We start from the raw sequence: 19,429 nt of genomic DNA, 5'->3' as shown, positions 1-19,429 counted from the left end.
ATATACCAGATAATAAATTGTTCTAAAACAAACATAAAATTCTATCCATCACATAAATGTTCATACACTTCGAACTCCTATCAACATTAATTTTTTCAAGAAATATTTTACAAGAACATCCATTTGACACATTTCTATTGATTTTATTTGAAATACCAGTCCACTTTCATGTTAACTATGAACATTGCATACAAAATATAGTACTAGAAGGAATGTATAAAACAGTTAAGGCCATCTATACAGAATTATTGGTTTATTTGCTCTGTTTATGAAGCTTATACAAAACTATTTTTTCCAAATAGACTAACTCTGGAATTATGAATATTTGGGTTTTTCCCAGCTAATTCGTAGGTACAAACAAACCTTTACAGAACAAGCGCAACAGGTTAGTTAATCTTTTGTGACTGGTACTGGTAGTGCACCGTGAAGCTATATTGTTAAGTTTGTTAGGACCAACAGATTAGCTGGGAAATAACCCTGCCGAGTTCTAGATAAGATCTATTAACGTAAAATAAATAAATAAGTTTTTATGGAACTAATCACTGTTCATGATATAAGTCACTAACTGTAAAATAAATATTTTAAGAAAGGTATGATAGCACAATCACAACTGAGTCACAATTGACAATTGTGTATGTTTATGTAATGGGATCTTTCCAACAGAAGAGAAAAACTGAGACTTATATTTCTACTTCATTATAACGTATAACTTCCTCACTACAGTATAGACAGAAAGTTCTCTAATTTATAGGTCCTGAACAAATCATATTGGTGACTTACAGAAAACACTAACTAGCTGTATAAACCATGTAATTATAAATTGTTTCTACCAAGTTAACAGTCACTTCATACAGGCAATGTCTCCACATTAAAGGTTAAACAGAAGCACTGCATGTGGTTTTAACCCTTGCCTGTTAAAAGCGACGAATATCAATAACCAATTTTAACAAAAATTCCAAGTTTAAAGGGGGAATAACTACAAAAAATAAAGCTTCCAGAATTATGTCTAAGTTCTCTAACAACTGCACCTTTTCATGATATGCAAGTATTGCAAGTTTCAAACTGACAACTTTAAAAATGTTTGATTAATGGGCATTTATTAAAAGTTTTAGCACGATGGCAATAACAACGACAATGTAGCTATCATAATAGCTCAACTTTTTCCTGGAAACAGACAAGCTAATAATGAAATATATATTTCCTGTAATGCCTGTATTGTTACCTTGATTTGACTCACACCAATATTGCAGTACTTTCTTGTTCAAGTTACAATCACCCCCAAACCCCACCCAGCCAGTACATACATGTAACTTCATCATGTGACCTAGAATTAAGCCACTTTTAGCCGGTAATGACTGGCATCTTTATTACATCATGCATGGTTGTTTGTAAGACTAAGAGTTCTATGCACTCCTATTCACATAATTTAGTTACTGTCACACTAAATCTTTCATATTTTCGCCTTTAAGGAGTTCATACAACAATCCACATGATGTTGTATTGGCAGGCATCCACTTCATGAGATGTTCTTTAAGCATACAGCTGATGCGGGACAATTCTGGGAGGCGGAGTAGAATCTCACCGTATTTATTGGGACTTTGTCTGTAATGACTACATGTGTATGTTTCAAGGGCCATGCTAACACGCTGTTGCTGCTCAGACAGCCTGTCTGCATCATTCAATCCTTTTATATCTGAAAAATTTACATTTGTCTTAATGTTATATTTAACGCAGAAATTCTTAATTACAGAAAACAGAATTCTAGAATGCTAGTCAGACAACATATTTTCAAATACTAGTACTTTTTTATTCTAATTTCTTCTTATTTTGCCAGCATAAATCAATTTAATTTTCATTTATTTAGAAGACATGTTCAAGAAATTAACATGTCAGATTAGTAATCCAATTAAGGATCGCTAGTCGCGCGTGGGCTGAAACCCTGTCAAAGACACTGCAGAGCTCTCACTGCCAGGAATCAATGAGCAAATTGGCTACAAAATAACTAAATTGGCTCAAGAAAATTGGAAGTGGCTCAAGCTGTAGCTTCCTTGTGCAAGAAACTTTTTACTCATTGCTCAGTACTGGATGGTTCCAGGATCTAATTAGAGAGTAAGTTTATAATTGCTTCCTACACAAACTTAAATAAATTCTGTATAAACTAAATTCATCTTTTTATTAAGTTAACAACATCTTTACTTTTTTTAAACAGTTTTTAAATTTTCATTTAAATTTGTTTAAATTTAGAGGTTTACTGATTTACAATGTCAATACCCTTAAAAGCGAATTATATATAACCATTACATTACCTGGACAAATGAGAATAATGACTTTTAATGCTACACACTCGTACTGGTCAACTTTCAAACGTCTGAACTGTTCAACGACAGCCGACATCTTATTGAACATTTCGCCAAGGTCTAATGAACATGCTTTCTCCAGATCTATTGCCTGGCCATGAAAGAAGATGATTTCATTTGTCAGATGTAGAGATTTCCAGCACAATGTAAGGGCAAGTAACTCACACCAACAGTTCTGCAGCAACAATATCTGATCATCTGTCTGGAAATATAAAATATCATTTTATTTGGTAACATATTTAAAGAAAATCGTATATAGCAGTTTTCTTTGCTTATGAAGACTTTTCACTGACAGAAAATCTTCAAGACTATAGATATTGGTTTAGGAAAAATCTCCCTTATCAGATTACTGACCATCAATCACAGAAAAACACATGTCATAATCATGAATAAATCCAACTACTTACCGAAATGTTTGCAAAGTACGGTAAATTACGAGGTCCGCCTCATACAGTATATCATTGTGATAACGACTACAGTCAACCAATATATATGTCAACATATATCACTTTTTAAGTCTCTAATTGCAGCAGCCAATGTCTCAAGTGTAAGCCCTTTACTCATTATTTAAACAAATCTGGCGAGCACTATTCAATTTATTGTTTTGTAAATGCAGAATACTGCAATTAGTAATGCTTAACATAGTAGACATGACATTTACACGAACAGGCTCAATCAAACCGAGCCTGCAACATTTTCAATTTTGACATGTTGGGCTTTCTTAAGGAATTCTAAACCAGAAATATTGAATATGTTAAATATGTTCGGAATCCGTCATGAATTCATAATCATGAATAAATCCAACTACTTACCGAAATGTTTGCAAAGTACGGTAAATTACGAGCCCATCTCACAATCTTGTATAATTTCAATTCACACAATTGCAGTAAGGTGAGGAACACATTTGGATTTGATATCGAGAAATCTTCCGCTGAAATGCTCGATGGAATGTCATCATCACACAGCAAAGATTCCAAGTTCATTATGTCTGTTAATATTTGTGGAACATAAGGCTTTTCTGAGTGTGCACTTCCAGCATTTAACACTGAAGCCAGGGCACTTTCATTCTGATAACTTGTTCTTCGAGGAACCATTTTGATTGGTCGTCTTTTCTTCTCCTCAAATGGGGAACTACCTCCGTAACTACTCCTGCCACCTCTTGTTCTATCCTGCCGGATTGCTGGAAAATATTTTACATTTGTGTAGGTTCATTAATAAATTTAGAAGCTTGCAAAATATAATTTTATTCAACCTATTCATTAAATTCAGTAAAGAAACTACATTCATTCATTATCCAATATATCTGTAAACAACCAATAGAAATTATGCTAAATCATTTGAACATTGATTCATTCATTATTTTTTTCATTCATTCACATTCTTTAATACTTAGGACCTGTCAATAGGAAAAGAATAGTGAATCGCACATAAATTTACCAAAAAATTATAAATAATACATGTACTGACTATTGACAAAAAGTTTCAAATAAGTGTGACTTGGCGTGTGTACTTGGAAAAACTGGGGGGAAAAATCAAGGTCAATAAACCACTGAACCATATCAATGATATATAGAACAAGGTATTCTTCATAAGAATTCAAACATATCTTTACCTTCTAGTTTCATTCCCATCACCAGACACTTAGCAAATCTACATGCTGGACACTTTTTTCTATTCTCTAACACTATTTCACATTCTCCATTCCTTGGGCAAACAAAGGACTTTTTATTCTGAACTGTGCGTTTGAAAAATCCCTTGCAGCTCTCACATGTATAAATACCGTAATGGAAACCTGAAACAAGAGATGGGTTTTTAGTCACAATTAAAGGAACTGTAACAAGGACATAAAAACATAAAATTCGAAATTCTTACATCTATAGATCAACTGTGAGAAATAACTTAGAAATATATGCAAAAGATAAAAAGAAACATGCTCAGCATTTATTCATTAGAAATTTCAAATTTAGACATTTCGAGGACATAAAGCAGCTGAAACATTAAAATTCAGGCAGCTGGGAAGATCTATACAGGAATGGCCATTATTTTTACCGAACCTGAGACATTATCCCCACAAATAGGACAAGGACTTCCAGACAGTGGACTCTTGAATCCAGAAACATTTCCAGCCTCTTCCTGCTGCTGACCAACAGTGACCACTTCCTGCTCGGCAACACTTGTGAATGTTACACCCTCATCAGTTCCAATTTGTACAGTGTATGACTGTGAATCCTCTGCCTGAGCATCAGTGACCTGTGACGAGTCGTAAGAATGTGTTTGTAAAATGTAACGTTTCCCTTCGTGCTCAATCACCTTCAGTTGTGTATCTGGTAAAACTTCTGAAGTACCCGAAGCACTTGGGTTGAATGAGAACACAAGTTGGGTACCAGCCCCAGCTTCACCACTTGTTACTCCAGATGTTGATTGTGTATCAGAGAGTATTAAACTATTGTCTGCATTAGACTTGCCCGAAACTATTGTGTCTTTAACCTGACCTAACATCATATTTGAATTCAAATTTGAGCTCGATACTAACACATTTGGTTCACTTGACTCTAATCTCACAGTGTCTATGCCAGGTTCTGGTTTGATTATGGTATAAACTGCTTCATTTGCACTTGTGCCCTCATTATTGTTTTCAGATGAAAATGTGTTTTGTTGATTAAACTCAGGTCCTGATATGTCATCTTTAGTTCTTATTAACAATTTTTTATTTCCCACTTGAACAGTCCTGAATTCAGGCTCTTTTAATGAACTAGATGAACTCTGTGTTGAGCCCCCATTTTGCCCCAACAGACTCGAACCTGTGTCAGTAGTGGTGGCAACAAATGTTTTACTATTCTGGGTAGCAAGAGCAGTCAACATGTTTGCCATTGCTATGTCCGAAGCAGAACTTCGGGCAATCTCCTTTCCCTCAGTTTTCAGAACTCCACTTTCTGTACCAAATGACTGCTGCTGTAACGCAGTTTTAGTTAGGGCATTTGCTGCCATTTTTATCTTCAACATTGTTTTTATTGATAACGAATCATTCTGAAGTGGTAAGTTCATGTCTTCTGTTGTGTTAATCATGTTCAAGCTTCCCTGCTGGTCTTTCATTAGTTGTTCAGCAAGGTTCTGATCAGCTGCCCCACTTTCAACTGGTGTCAGGTTGGAACCTTCCATTTTCGTACTGACTGCTGTATGTGGTTTATGACTTGGTGAACTCAGCGACTGGCTTATAGCTTGAAGGAGTACAGGTGATATCCCTATATCACCCGAGTTCGACATCTCTGAAAATAAAAAAGGCACATTAAATGAACTTATTTAATTTATGTAATATTTCAGTTAAAACCCCTTATGGCCTGAACATTTGTTTTGAGTACGTAGCTTTACATTCTCATTTATAGGTGCAGAAAACCAGTAAAACGTCAGGTTCCATCACTTTCCTAAACTGAAAAAAGATTACTAAACCTTCATGAAATTACGCTCTAACGATCTAAAAAGGGTGGACATTATTAATTCAATCATACAGACTAATTGCCATACTTACTGAAGTTATTAAACAGCAAATAACGTCGTACAGGTTTCTGTTGTTTTGAAAAATGCTCTCACACTGTTTACATTGTCCTCCGGCCATGACCTTGATCTCACACCGTCCTTCACTGTTTCGCTTCGACCTCGACACTGTAAGCCGGTAGGCCTCGGTTATGTAAGCAGATAACGGTAGATACGCCTAACAAAGGGGTAATTATAAATCTACGCAGTACAGATTAAACAAAAAATGGCGTCCACTGAATAGAAGCTTAGAAATGGAGTGGGAATTTACGTAAATAGCCGACGGAATGCGCAGTGCATTGTTCCGTCTTATGATCGGCTAAATTCGGGCAGCTAATCGTTGAAAACGGACTTAACCGATTGCTGGTTCGGGTATACTCGTTTATTTAATTTCTAGGCAAACCTAGTTCATAAAAAATAAGTTTATGAGCATGAGTCATCCCTCCTCCAATCAAAAAAGAAAAGTAAAGTTTAATATTTCTAGCATACCCAGTTATGTATTCCTGTAAAATATTTTTTCAAAAGAGTATTTAGAATTAACAGTTGAAGCAGAAGAAATATAACAATTGATGCTAACGTTAAGCCATAATTTTTCATTATGCTTTGCACGTGTTCTACGTGAAGCAAAATATTCATCTTGTTTAAATAGCGTCGTTTGTTTCATGAAAGAACGTTTTCTTATCGATGGGCCTCATTCTAAGTCATTCTATATAGAAACGAAAGAATTACCATTTTTTTGTTGTCCGATATACGGCCGTTCTCAGTTAGAATTTACACCCTTAGTTTTTACTTGTCGCCACCGTATATTACTCCTCATTATTGCAGGTTATTTGCCTGTAAATCTATGCTGGTTTAAGAAGATAGATGTTAACTTAAATAACACACAATAACTCGCCATTTGATCATGAATAATTGTTTCATAATATTCACCTAAAGTTACGAAAATGACAGGTTCGTGATTGTCGCCGTCCAATTTATAAAAAATGAACGTGTATTTAGATGCTTTAATTGTATTGTTTTAATTTTGTTTCATGCCGTATTATTTTGGAACAATTCACGACTATAAATTTGTAAATTAGATCTCAGTAACAATAACTCATAAAAAATGGTAAGGGGTTAGTGTTTGTCGCCGGATAGTATGAAATGTTCGTTATCATTTTAACCATATATATAGCACTGTATTATATTTCTAGGTGTGTCATTCATTTTTAACTCCCAACATGTTGAAAAGTGCAAGACATTTTGACATTCATTCAAGGACCCACGGTAATGTTGTTAGAACTTTTGGCCCAACCCTTTTGTATGTACACTTGATTATGTCTGTAAAATTATGAAATTGTATATTGTGTGTATATTGATACAATAAAATATTATTAAACTTTCATTGCAATGTAAGTAATTATAACAAGCGCTGTGTGTAAGATATTAAGTTTATTTGCTCGTCGCTTTTTTATATGTAGATAGTTAGGCAATATGGTATTGGTAGATGAAAAGTTAAAATAACAAGTGTTTGATTTAGACAGTATAGTTTTTCATTACTATCCAAATACTATTTCAAAGTACATGTATCGTCTTGATAGGAGCCAGCACCCTTAGCTGTGCCTTTTTTGAAAAAAATATTGTTGTTCAATTTATAGTTAAAGCGATTTTATGAAAAATAAATGACACTTTCTGGTATTCATTTTTAAACAGAGACATAGATAATGTTATCTTTGTCTCTGTTTTTAAACCATAACGAAATAAAACAAGACGTATGTAGAAGAAATGAAGATAAAGAAAAAAAAAAGAAAAACAACAAAAAAATATATAAATTTAAAATTGAAATATATAAGCAATATTTGGCACGTGTTAATTATGGTGAATGTGCTTAATGTAATAAACTCCATGTATAGCCACTTAAGTATTATAAATTAGAATAATGCTAAGCTGTGGGAAAAAATGGTTGAAAAATATTTCATCAAAATATAATTTTATTTATCGTCGGTGTTATTTTGTTAATGTACCTCAGAAAAAGTTGCTACGAGGCATATACATACAATGTATAAACTTGAAAGAAAGCCCATTTCCATTTTGAACTACCATTATTCATTCAGTCTTCAAAGCAAAGTGTTAAGATTTAAAAACACACCTTTCTATGCTGTCGAGCTTCCTGTTTCTACGTACTAAGCATTAAAATTTAATTTTCATTAAGTCTTTGAATTCCTGCGGCAGTTCCGCGACAGGCTTGTGTCATAAAAAACAAATACTAACTAACCACAACAAAAAAATAACAACAGCAAAACGAATCAAATGCACATTGCACGACATCTCAATTATAATCATGTTGATGCTTTTAAATAATGAAATAAGACGATCTAGGCTAATTATAATAATGCAACCTATGCGTGCATTTATTTTTAACTTCGGCGTTACTGATTTTGTGTGACTTCGGCGTTCCATAGAAGTGTTACCTGGTAACCAATGGTGACTGGACGCTCGCTTAAGATCATGTGACCGTAGTCGTGAAATTTGATTGGACAAGAGAATCAATACATGTATGTTGATAGTTCCTTTAGAATCAAGGAAGGAATTACACGATTTCGCTATTTTTAACTCCCATTAACGTGTTAAACAGGGACTAAATTTCGGATTAAATAACTGACACACAAAATTTAAGGATGTGTGGTGGGAATCAAGTTGATGATGATGAAAATACCGGAGAGAAATACGGTATAAAGAACTTTTTAATTTTCCTTGTGTAAACATTAGCTGATTACCTGTAGACAGGTGTACGTAATATTTAATTGATGTCACAGTTTTAGACATCGATTCCTATATTTATAAAATGACACACCGAGATATAAAATTACACACTTATAAATACACGTTATTGTCTTTGACTCATTGAGCTTTTAAGATACATAATAATTTCATTAATCCAACTATAATTATATTTGTACTAGAATTTAAATCCAACTTAAATTAATAAAAGCCGAGAGTTTGTATTGTTTAAAGTAATATCTTGATAAAAATTATCTTAATATCTCTTGAAGACATCAAATAATTTGGGCTTGTTTTTCAATTCTTTGAAACCACTTTCTTGGAATGCACATTAAGTCATGTCAGATGGCTGCTTCCTGCCGCAACCCAAGATCACACAATTTGGGATAATGAAAGTAAAAAATATTTATCATGTTTCAAACTGACAACCTTTAGATAAGACGTATCGGCTTGCTATAATTTTATTTGGCAAGCCTTACATAAACAAGAAAAAGCAGATACATGTAATGTTTTGGACTAAGGTATGGTAGGGTATCAGATTGTATTAAAGAGGTCATGACCTGTGATGAGATTCTATTTTAACATCCGTATTCCCACACTTGTGTTATCTGATATTGAGTTACTACATCCAGGAAGTATCTTGAAACAGGTTTTTTTTCTAAAATCAAAGATCATTTAGAAAAACATGCTTTAAAAAAAATCATTTAGAAATGTGAAATTTGAGTCAGTTGTAACCCTGGTACCCCTACCAGAGGGTAATAACTGGACTATTTGATGAACAAACTCCTGGTTTGGGGCCCTAATAGTAAGATTGTAAAATCTCAGCTAACTTATATATAAGTCACACTGGGAGTTTAATGTCTTAACCCCCTCTATATTTCCACATAACCACTGCATTGTAACCTAGCAATGCATGGATGGAGAATAAAATCTTGGGTCATTTCAAACCTCTAGGTTGGGATACCAGCATACAGTTAACTGGTATAGTGGCCTAGTGGTTAGGGTGTCTGCCTCTCAACCCAGGGATCATGGGTTTGAGCCCTAATCGGGTCACTACCATTTTTCTTCATATGACCCTCAGGTACTGATTGGTTCCAGGAAGTAGACTCAAAAATGATTTATATAAGTTGTAAGAACTTGTTTTGCAATCAAGCTTAAATAAATATGTTTAAACCAACTGGTGTATAAGCCTCACTTCATCAAATAAACACTGAAATGATGAATGTCAATTTTTCCAGATGAATACCTTAAAAAGTCACAGACATAAGAATGGTAGTTAATAAACTTATTGAAAAAACATCCTATATTTGATATTGTAAAAATGAATACCACTATGCAAGAAACTGTGCTTAAGAACATCAAAGCATTATTTTCTATAACAGAGAGAATATTAACATTAATCTCAATAGTTAATTTAACATTTATATACCTGTTATAACACTGAATTTATAAAATGTATATTAATATTATAGTTCCATTTAAATTTTAAATATTGTGGAACCATTTTTCCCTTCAAAGCTGCATGCCTGCAGATGAGCTTAAATATTTCAAGAAAAACAAACTTGAGAAAAGTGTTCCAAGATCTTGAGAAAAGTAAAAAGGTTCCAGTAATGATCCACTTGTTATGTGCAATTAAAATTTGATTTTACAGTATTTATCACCATATTTCTACTGTGTTCGACTGATAGTCTTCTACTGTGTGATTAATGCAGTAAGCTGTTAGGACTATTTTTGCATACTTTGACCTCTTTTGGTAATTTACCTGGATTGTATATAAGTGGCATTTGCAATGTGTAAATTATACTTTTTGTGTTCACAACAATAATTTAAGTTCAAATACATTTTCAAAATTTTCATGAAAATTACCATGAATCTAAAGGCAATTGCTGCTTTAATTTAATGCTGTAGGAGGAGATTGGGTTACAAATGATTAGTGTTGCATTACATACTATAAATGTTAACTGATTATCTATGCAGCCATTGATGTTCTGGAACGCCTCAGAGTCTCTAATTGGAAAGAACCGGGGCTCCCGCATTATGAACTTCCTGTACATTATTGATAATAGATACATCTATGATTGAGTCCATTCAAAACGTGTTTACTAATTGGTAATTTTTATTTTATGTTTAATGAAGCTTGTGTTGATGGTGGGCAAGTAGGGAATATTTCTTGTTTAATTATGAAAGCAAATCTATTAAAAGCCAACAGTATACAAATCAATAAACTCATAAATATTTAATAGAGGTTAACAAGTGTTAAATCTTCATACTTCGTCAGTTTGACCTTTATTTGTGCATGCACTTATAATTAAGAACGTACTGCAGGATTAGATTTACCAATATATATATTTATAAATGTACCGTAATTCAGAATTTACAAAAGGGCAAAAAGTAAAAGATAATGATGATCTTAAACAAAAGTAGGAGAATTTATAATATATACAAGTAGAACAAGTATAATAAAAGCGCTGTTTTTATACCGCACTAGAAATTGATCCTAGCAAATATTTATAAATTAGCCTGGTGATATAGGCTAAGCCATTTAAAGATATAATAGAATTTAATTTATTGTTGTATATTTATGACGCACAATGCCCTCCGGTGCAATAATCCTACAATAAATTTTTTCATTTTGCTGAAATTAAATATAAAAGTTTTTAAGATAATGTTATGTATAAGAAAGTAATGTATTAAACTGGAAGTTAAACTGTTGATATTAAGTTTTAATAGTCATCTCAGTGTAATAAGTATGACTTTTTTCATAAGAATTTGCAATTTTAATTGAAATTAGCATATTTTGAGAACTATTTGTATACAATTTGATAAAAAATTTGCATGAAAATTGAGTGTTTAACTTCAGCCAGAACTTTTTGTTGGGTCACAACAGAGGAAGGGCCTCGATTAAATAAAAGAAAATAACAATAGAATTGTCCCTTTATCCAAATTTGGTTGCATGTCCACCCGGATGTTTTAACAACAGTCTAACATGGTACTTTATTTAAAAGCAGACTGATACCCATCATAAATGACAGAGTTATGGACCCTTAAATTGACAAAATTGTCTGCATAGTTGCATTTCTTTCCCTTATTTTACCAAACTTGCAATACCACTAAATCTTCAATTAGTAATTTTGACTGACCTGATCCCTTAATGCATTGCAGTGTTGTGTAAGGTGCAAATATAAGCCTATTTTGCCAAAGCAATTTTTTATTTGATTTCATATAGTCTTGCAGAGAACATTCTTTTTTTGTCACCCATTAGCCTTGATTTTTTTCTTTAAAAGAGCTAATTCTAAAAGGCAAACGCTTCATGATGCCTAAATAATAGGTACATGCATATTGCGAAACATTTAAATTCTTCTTCTTCAAATGTTCATGAACCCAAAGTTTTGATATTTAGCATAAATCATTATTTAGTGGTCATTTGTTGAATTAATGCCCCAAGGGTTGGAAATGGCATTGCCATGGTGATCACTAGGTGCTGATGGGTTAGCTAATATCATAGATGCTTGGTATTTGTGCAGATAAACCTCTTTTAAAAATGCAATGACCTTTTAATTAGCACAAACAGCAATCAATTCTTCCCAAAGTAGCACTGAAAAATAAAAAAATTAAGATCTCTAGAATTGTGACACCTTTGTAGTAGTATTATAACCAAACTTTTTGTCTTATCTGCCAAGGTTGTAATATTGTGCATCAGGATTTCTATAATAGGCATGAACAAATTATACAGCATTATTTATTCAGGGACTCTGTGGTAAAAATATGAAAACTTTAATAATGTTATTTATGAAATTTTGATATATATATGGAAAGAAATAGACCCTTATATAGCCAACTGGTGGCAATAGATTCTACCCATGTCACCAGTGCAGACTAAGATCAGCTAGCACGTTCTGTGAGCTGTCTGATCATGGTCTTCACTGTTTGTTATTCAGTCAGTACATATTTTGAAATTTTCCCTAAAAATAATGAATAGATTTGTCATGATTGAAAGAATGGCAAGTCCATTTAAGATATTTCGGGTGGTATGTATGAGAAAAAGAACATTAAATATGGTAAATGTTGGGGGACATTTCTTTTATAAAATGTAAGGGTGATTTTACATGTTATATATTAATTAAAGACAAAAATGGGAGACCGGGAAATTTGTAAATGTAATTAAATGTTTTTAATTTGAGCCCGTCATGAAAAAACCCAAACTAGGGGGTTTTGCCCCAGCGGGGACCCAGCCACCTGCGCACCCCGCGCAGTCTGATCAGGTCCAGCTTTTCCCCTTAAAAACTCATAAAAAGTAGAAAAACTGATAGCGAACAGCATGGACCCTGATCAACGATGCGCAGGCTGGTTTGAATCCATGCTGGTGACAAACCCATTATGTTGGTTTGTCATGACACAGCTCAATTGATATAAGACATAGCCTATAATGGTTGATATAAAATTACATTTTAGGCGGTTAATGTTTGGATATTTGTGGTTCTTTTTTTTGAAATTTGAAATTTTAAACTACCTTTTGATATTATTTAAGTAGTTTCAAATTGTTTGAATCTGGTTGAAAGGGTTGGATTACAGTTTTAATATTTTCTTAAAATGTTAACAAAAGCTTGTTTATAACAATTAAGTGGCATATTGGGTTTCATTATTTCTGCATGTGATTTCATGCATCATACAAAATGAAATGTACTTTTTTTGTTATAAATTGAATAAACAAAATAAAGTTCCAGGAATCCCCTTTTTTAAAACTTCCTGTTGATATATATGAATTAAGATCTTTTAAATTTTCCCGTGTGGCGACAATTTTGACTCCCCACTTATAAAAAAAAAAACTTGAAGACTTTTTACACACAATAGTTTTTATATACATGTATATGAATAATTTACATACTTTTAAGAGATTCCAGTGATTTTGAAAATTGGAATGGTGATCAGTTTCCACAGTCTGTTACTTATATGAGTGAAATATTGTTTGTTGTTTCCAAATATTTCCATTTTGTTTTGTCAATTTGTAACTAATGTTTTGTAGGTATGTAAAACAGTTCTGCTTTATTTTTGCAGGAAAGCCAAAGGAACACAAGAAGAATTTTAAAGGACCAATAAAAAACAGGTAAAGTCTGACTTTAAAACTTACACACATACTAACTTACGTACTGGTTGAACAATAGAAGTGATATTTAAAATCGGCTTATTCTAGATTGTTAACATACCTATAACACTTGTACACTGGTATGAATAGAATCGTGAAAAGCTTTTACTAAGCCAATACATGTATTTTGCTGATAAACATTTCTGCCATTTGGAATGGGGATCCATTTTCTTAAGGAATCCAAAGAAAGGGATCAATGGGAAAGCCTGGTAAACGTCTGTGTAGTTAGAAAAATAAAATCATTTTCATTTTAAAAGGAGATTGTAGCCAGTAAAATGTTAATAACATGAAATTTGATGCCTGCAAACATGCAAATGTCACAATTTCATTAAATAATTATGTACAACCACTTGCATAAATTGTGCATTTGATAAGACTTAAGATAAACTACAGTGTACAACACTGGGTTTTTTTTTGTCAACCCACATAGTTTATCTTTTTCATCCTACATAGTTTGGATATAGTCAAAATTTCTTTGATATATATTGATTAAGATATAGGGGAATGTTAAACCATTTACCTACTGAGGTTCTTAAATGCCCTAAAGGGCACGTCCGTTGCCAAGTGGTTTGGGTTGTTGACTTCAAACCACCTGCCCCTCACCGCTGGGGGATCGAATCCCGACAGGGACTTTGGATTCTTTCATGTGAGGAAGCTATCCAGCTAGCTTACGGAATGTCCGTTGTTCTACTCAGGTGCCCGTTCTTGCCTGAAATAATGCACAGAAGGGCACCTGAGGTCTTCCTCCACCAGTAAAGCTGGAATGTCGCAATATGACCTATACTGTGTCGGTGTGACATAAAACCCGATCAAAACAAACTAAAGTTCTTAAATGCTCTGCTGTAAATTTGGAAAAGTTCATTCAAGTTTTAAGGGAAAAAATGCCTAGTGAGGTTGATTGGTAGAGCATTGGACAGTGTATCAGGTGACCACAGTTCGATTCCCATATGGTGCAGGTCACTTTTGTTTCATTGTGATTGATCATTAAATCCTTTCTATGGTCATTTGCACTGTACCTCTGCTCTTAGTTGTGTAGAAGTTACCAGATCCTTGGGAAAGTGAAGGCAACTAGTACTGGTAAACTGTTTGACAGCCTGCTCAGGAACGATGCGGTGGTTGAACTGTGCTGTGGTAAATTAAATGTGGCTTACTGCCTTGATCCAGAGGGTAAACTACCACCACTACCATCACAAAGTTTTAAGGGATTTTAAATATATTTCAGCAAAGTATAAAAATTGAGCGGGCCCTATACTAGTGACAATGGCAAGATAACTTTGAGTTGAATAAAAAAAAAAAGGATGTCTATATAGATGTCAAATATTGGTTTTAAAAAAGACATAATATAAAATACTTTAATAAAAAATTATTTGTTTCCCACCCAACAGTGCTAGTTTTGATATTTACCTACCGGGTTTTTTAATAGAACAAAATGTTTAAAATATACTGATTATAAATGGGTCATTACTCCCTTGGCACTTAAAGAAAATATTGAGAAAACTTATTCCATGATTCTTTTATGTTTTCTAAGAATTTTATATGGTTGCTATGGTGACATGATTTACAATAAACGTCTTAAATTACATTATGGCAGGTGACAATAAGACTGTAAGTTGATACATTTGATAGGTATTTTTAACAGTATATGTGGATCTATTATAAGTGTCTTTACCTTTAAATAACCTTTACTGAAATCTTTTATAGGGTGATGAAATTGAATGTTTTGTTTGTTTGATTTGAAGTCACACCAGTGTTGTCAAGGTCATATCATGTTTTTATGATGACTTTACTCCTATAAGGGACTTACTTTCCCTTACTTATCAATATCTGATTCATGCATTATATAATGATGGCATTTTATACCATTATTATATTGAGATGGTTTCCATTTTACTAGCTATTTAATTTGATATATTGATGTATCGTTAAAAATTGACTTTCAATACATCAATACAAAATTTTGCATCAATGACAGCTCTACAAAATTCAGGTGTGCAGGAATAAATGAATAATGTAATGCATATCCAAGTATGCCTGAATGATCTGTAATACTAAACTTATGATAGGTCTTTCATTATACATGTATATGAACAAAAGTATCTATGAACAAGCTTCATTGCTGATTTGGAAAGCTTAAAGGCCCACATGTACTGAGCCTCAAAAATGGTAATATTTAGGAAATATTTTTCAAACACGTTACTTTTGACACCATTTATCAATGCAACCATGAAAATATCCTTTAAAAGTATTTACATATTAACACTGGATTAATGATTTTATTGTTGACTATATTTTTCAGATCATGTACAGACATCATTTGCTGTTTGTTATTTGTGATATGTGTCACAGGAATGGTGATTGTTTCTGCTGTAGGTAGGTATCCTGTTTCACCTTTATACCTTAGACAGGTAGTTGATTGTTTCTGCTGTAGGTAGGTATCTTATAAGGATCTTACACCAGCTGCCAGAACAGACCAAAATATCTAGCTCAAGAGTAACTGTTCACGTTGGTAACTTGGTAACGAAACTCTGCCAAATTGTTATCTGAGAGCTAGATATTCTCCTCTCATGTCTGTGACTTTATCTTGTGTTTGATTCTTTTTCTTGCATTTTATAAAGAAAAACATATTCTCCTGAAAGAAATTGAGAGACACATATAGCATGATTCAGAACTGTTCACTATTTAGCTCAGTCGGTAGAGCCGCAGAACGGTATTCCGAGGGTTCCGGGTTCGTGTCCCAGTAAGGCTGCACATTGTTCTCACTGGGCTGTGACACATTTGTTTATTACTGTTCTAATAGCAGCATATGAATTTAGGTAACAACTACATGATGCCATCCTAAGCATGCAATTCATTCATGAAAGGCGTGAAAGGATAAGGTCATTTTAAGCCTATAACTTGTTTTACATAGGGGGGTGTAAGACAGAATTGCCATGCACTGGTGTAAACTGTAGAAAACCCTGTCTAATATGGAAGAAAATACTCTTCATAATTGGGAAATAATGATCTGTTAAATATTTTAATCAATGATCATGAAGAACTGGAAAAAATGTAACACTTAACTTTTAGCTTATTATGAATATTGAAAACCCTGTCCCACAAATTTAGTGCAGGTAAAATACATTTCTAAATGGTTATTAACTCAATCTTCATATTTAGGATTTACAAATGTATATAATCATTGTACTGGTCAAATAATTAAAAGTAGAATCGCCTTAATATCCTTGTTTTGAAGGAATTTAAGAAAATACATCAAAACTTAATTTTTAATACCGGTAATAATGGTTTTAACACATGTGGTATTTTCTTATAATTTTGACTGGTTCCACTATTTTTAAGGCTTTGGCTATGGAGATCCAAAGAAATTGGTGTACCCAACAGATTCGGAGGGGAATATGTGTGGAGTTGGTGATTATAAGTAAGTTTTGACTAAATTTTAAAAATCCTTTCTAACACAGTTGTTGTGTATAAAATCAAGCAACCTTTTGATTTATTAGATACTGAAAGTAGAAAAATTTAACAAAACAACACATAAAGAGTTATGTAATCCTCAAATAAGGAATTCAGTAGTGAACTATGATATATTGAAAATTTGAAATCATGCTATTTGATTTAATGTTTTGATAGCATTGGCCACATCCTGTTCAATACTTTTGTTTGTTCACCTGATTTTAACATCAATATTGATAATACCTGTAAACCTGTCCTTGTATTAATAATACAAAGAAATCCATTGATTTTACCATTCTTGTTTATCTATCTTATTTATTATACTTGTATATGAGAGTCTTCTGTACCCGAGTTCAAAATTACATTACCCTGACTTGAAAGGGTTCATCTTGGATTTTTGCCAAGCTAGTTTACAATAGGTTTATGATTCAACCAAATTCTAGAAACTCATGCTTTAATAGCCCATTAAGCCATTGAGCTACTATTCCACTTTAAAAACTTAATGACATGTAGTTCTTAAAATCTTTTACAGATCAAAACCCTACTTGGCATATTTTGATATTTTGCAATGTACTAAAGTTGGCGTTGCAGCAATAGCAACAGGATGTCCAACACCTTCTGTAAGTATAACTCATTACATATATCAATTTTCTGATAGCTTATAGCAGTATTTACTAGCCTCATTATTTTGCAACCTGTACAGACCTAAGGAGCTGCTCTTCCTTATCCTAACATTTTGCTGCTAATTGTTTGCTGATTTACTATTAAAGGAACTCCACTGATGTCCAAAAGCCTAGTAAAAACATAAATTTTGAAATTTATAAATAAAATAACTTTGGCACTTAAAACATGAAGATATGCAAAAGATCATATAAAATATACCCAGAAATTATTTCTGTGCTATTCTTAACAAGATTTGAGTGAAATGCATTACAACACTTTTCAATTTTTGCTAATTTTTAGCTCACCTGTCACAAAGTGACAGGGTGAGCTTTTGTGATCGCTTTTCGTCCGTCCGGCGTCCGTCCGGCGTCCGTCCGGCGTCCGCCCGTAAACTTTCACTTTAAATGACATTTCCTCATAAACCACTAAGCCAATTTCATCGAAACTTCACGGGAATGTTCTTTTGGTGGTCACCTTTAAAAATTGTCCAAAGAATTTAATTCCATGCAGAACTCTGGTTGCCATGGCAACCGAAAGAAAAAACATTAAATATCTTCTTTTAAAAAACTCTAAGAGCTAGAGCTTAGATATTTGGCATGGAACATTTTCTAGTGAGTGTCTACCAAGTTTGTTCAAATAAAAGCCCTTGGGTCAAAATTGGCCCCGCCCCGGGGGTCATTGATTTTCCTTATATGGGTTTTGCAAAAACTTAAAACTCTTCTGTGAAAAAACCTGAATAGATAGAGTTTAGATATTAAGCATGAAACATCTTCTAGTAAGTGTCTACAAAGTTTGTTCAAATAAAAGCCCTGGGGTCAAAACTGGCCCCGCCCCAGGGGTGTCATTATTTTAACTATATGTGTATAGTAAAAACTTAAAAAATCTTCTTTGAAAAAAACCCAATGAGCTAGAGCTTAGATGTTTAGCATGAAACATCTTCTTATGGGTGTCCACCATGTTTGTTCAAATAAAAGCCCGTGGGTTAAAATTGGCCCTGCAAGGGGGAGGGGGGGAGGCCTATATACAGGTGAGCGACCTCAGGGCCATCATGGCCCTCTTGTTCACAATTTTTCTGGGAAAAATGGAATGATCTGCAATTTTGCACACAAGTTAATGATCTAAAACTTTATGAAATGGGAAATTAATCTCAACATTAATGTCTAACACATCAAGATGATGTGTTGCATCCAAGACCCTTGTCCCAAGGTGGTAAGTTTACTATAAATAGTACTTCATTTCACAAGAACAATATTAAGCAATTAGTTACTTGCATTCTCTTTTCTTTTCATTATATCTTTCTGCAATGCTTAAGAAACCTCTTTTGGGGCTTTTGCCCCCTTTGCGTGACAGCTCTCGTTTTTCAAGCTATTACAGGCTTCATAATCACAAACTTGATTTTTTTTCCAGAACTATTACTTCTAAATAAATTACACTTTTTATTTTATATATTATTTCACTCATTGATTTTCATTCACTATGTTTCTTTAGCACCAAACATAAATTAATTTCTGCAGTCTCACTTCCGAAT

General features: G+C 33.3%; 2 protein-coding genes across 2 annotated transcripts in view; one reads left to right on the top strand and one right to left on the bottom strand.

The window, feature by feature from the left end:
• Positions 1 to 635: 635 nt before the first annotated feature.
• LOC132721233 (nuclear hormone receptor FTZ-F1 beta-like) lies at positions 636 to 6,232 on the bottom strand. The gene is made up of 6 exons (XM_060705498.1): positions 5,884 to 6,232; positions 4,412 to 5,623; positions 3,970 to 4,149; positions 3,170 to 3,537; positions 2,307 to 2,559; positions 636 to 1,693 (listed from the first exon to the last, which is right to left on the bottom strand). Exons 2-6 carry the CDS (start codon positions 5,619 to 5,621, stop codon positions 1,437 to 1,439), a joined length of 2,268 nt encoding a protein of 755 aa, XP_060561481.1. The 5' UTR covers positions 5,622 to 5,623; positions 5,884 to 6,232; the 3' UTR covers positions 636 to 1,436.
• Positions 6,233 to 8,407: 2,175 nt separating this feature from the next.
• LOC132721227 (choline transporter-like protein 2) overlaps positions 8,408 to 19,429 on the top strand; it is a 37,787-nt gene continuing 26,765 nt past the window's right edge. The window contains exons 1-5 of the mRNA XM_060705492.1: positions 8,408 to 8,597; positions 13,704 to 13,752; positions 16,088 to 16,161; positions 17,128 to 17,206; positions 17,771 to 17,858. Of these exons, the coding sequence (XP_060561475.1) occupies positions 8,546 to 8,597; positions 13,704 to 13,752; positions 16,088 to 16,161; positions 17,128 to 17,206; positions 17,771 to 17,858 (342 nt within the window). The 5' untranslated portion in view covers positions 8,408 to 8,545. The remainder of the gene's footprint in view (positions 8,598 to 13,703; positions 13,753 to 16,087; positions 16,162 to 17,127; positions 17,207 to 17,770; positions 17,859 to 19,429) is intronic.

The sequence above is a fragment of the Ruditapes philippinarum genome, unplaced genomic scaffold (genome assembly GCF_026571515.1).
Source record: "Ruditapes philippinarum isolate M1 unplaced genomic scaffold, ASM2657151v2 ctg3886_1_1_1_1, whole genome shotgun sequence".
In the NCBI taxonomy this organism is placed as follows: Eukaryota; Metazoa; Mollusca; class Bivalvia; order Venerida; family Veneridae; genus Ruditapes; species Ruditapes philippinarum.
This window is presented reverse-complemented; position numbering and strand designations above follow the sequence as displayed.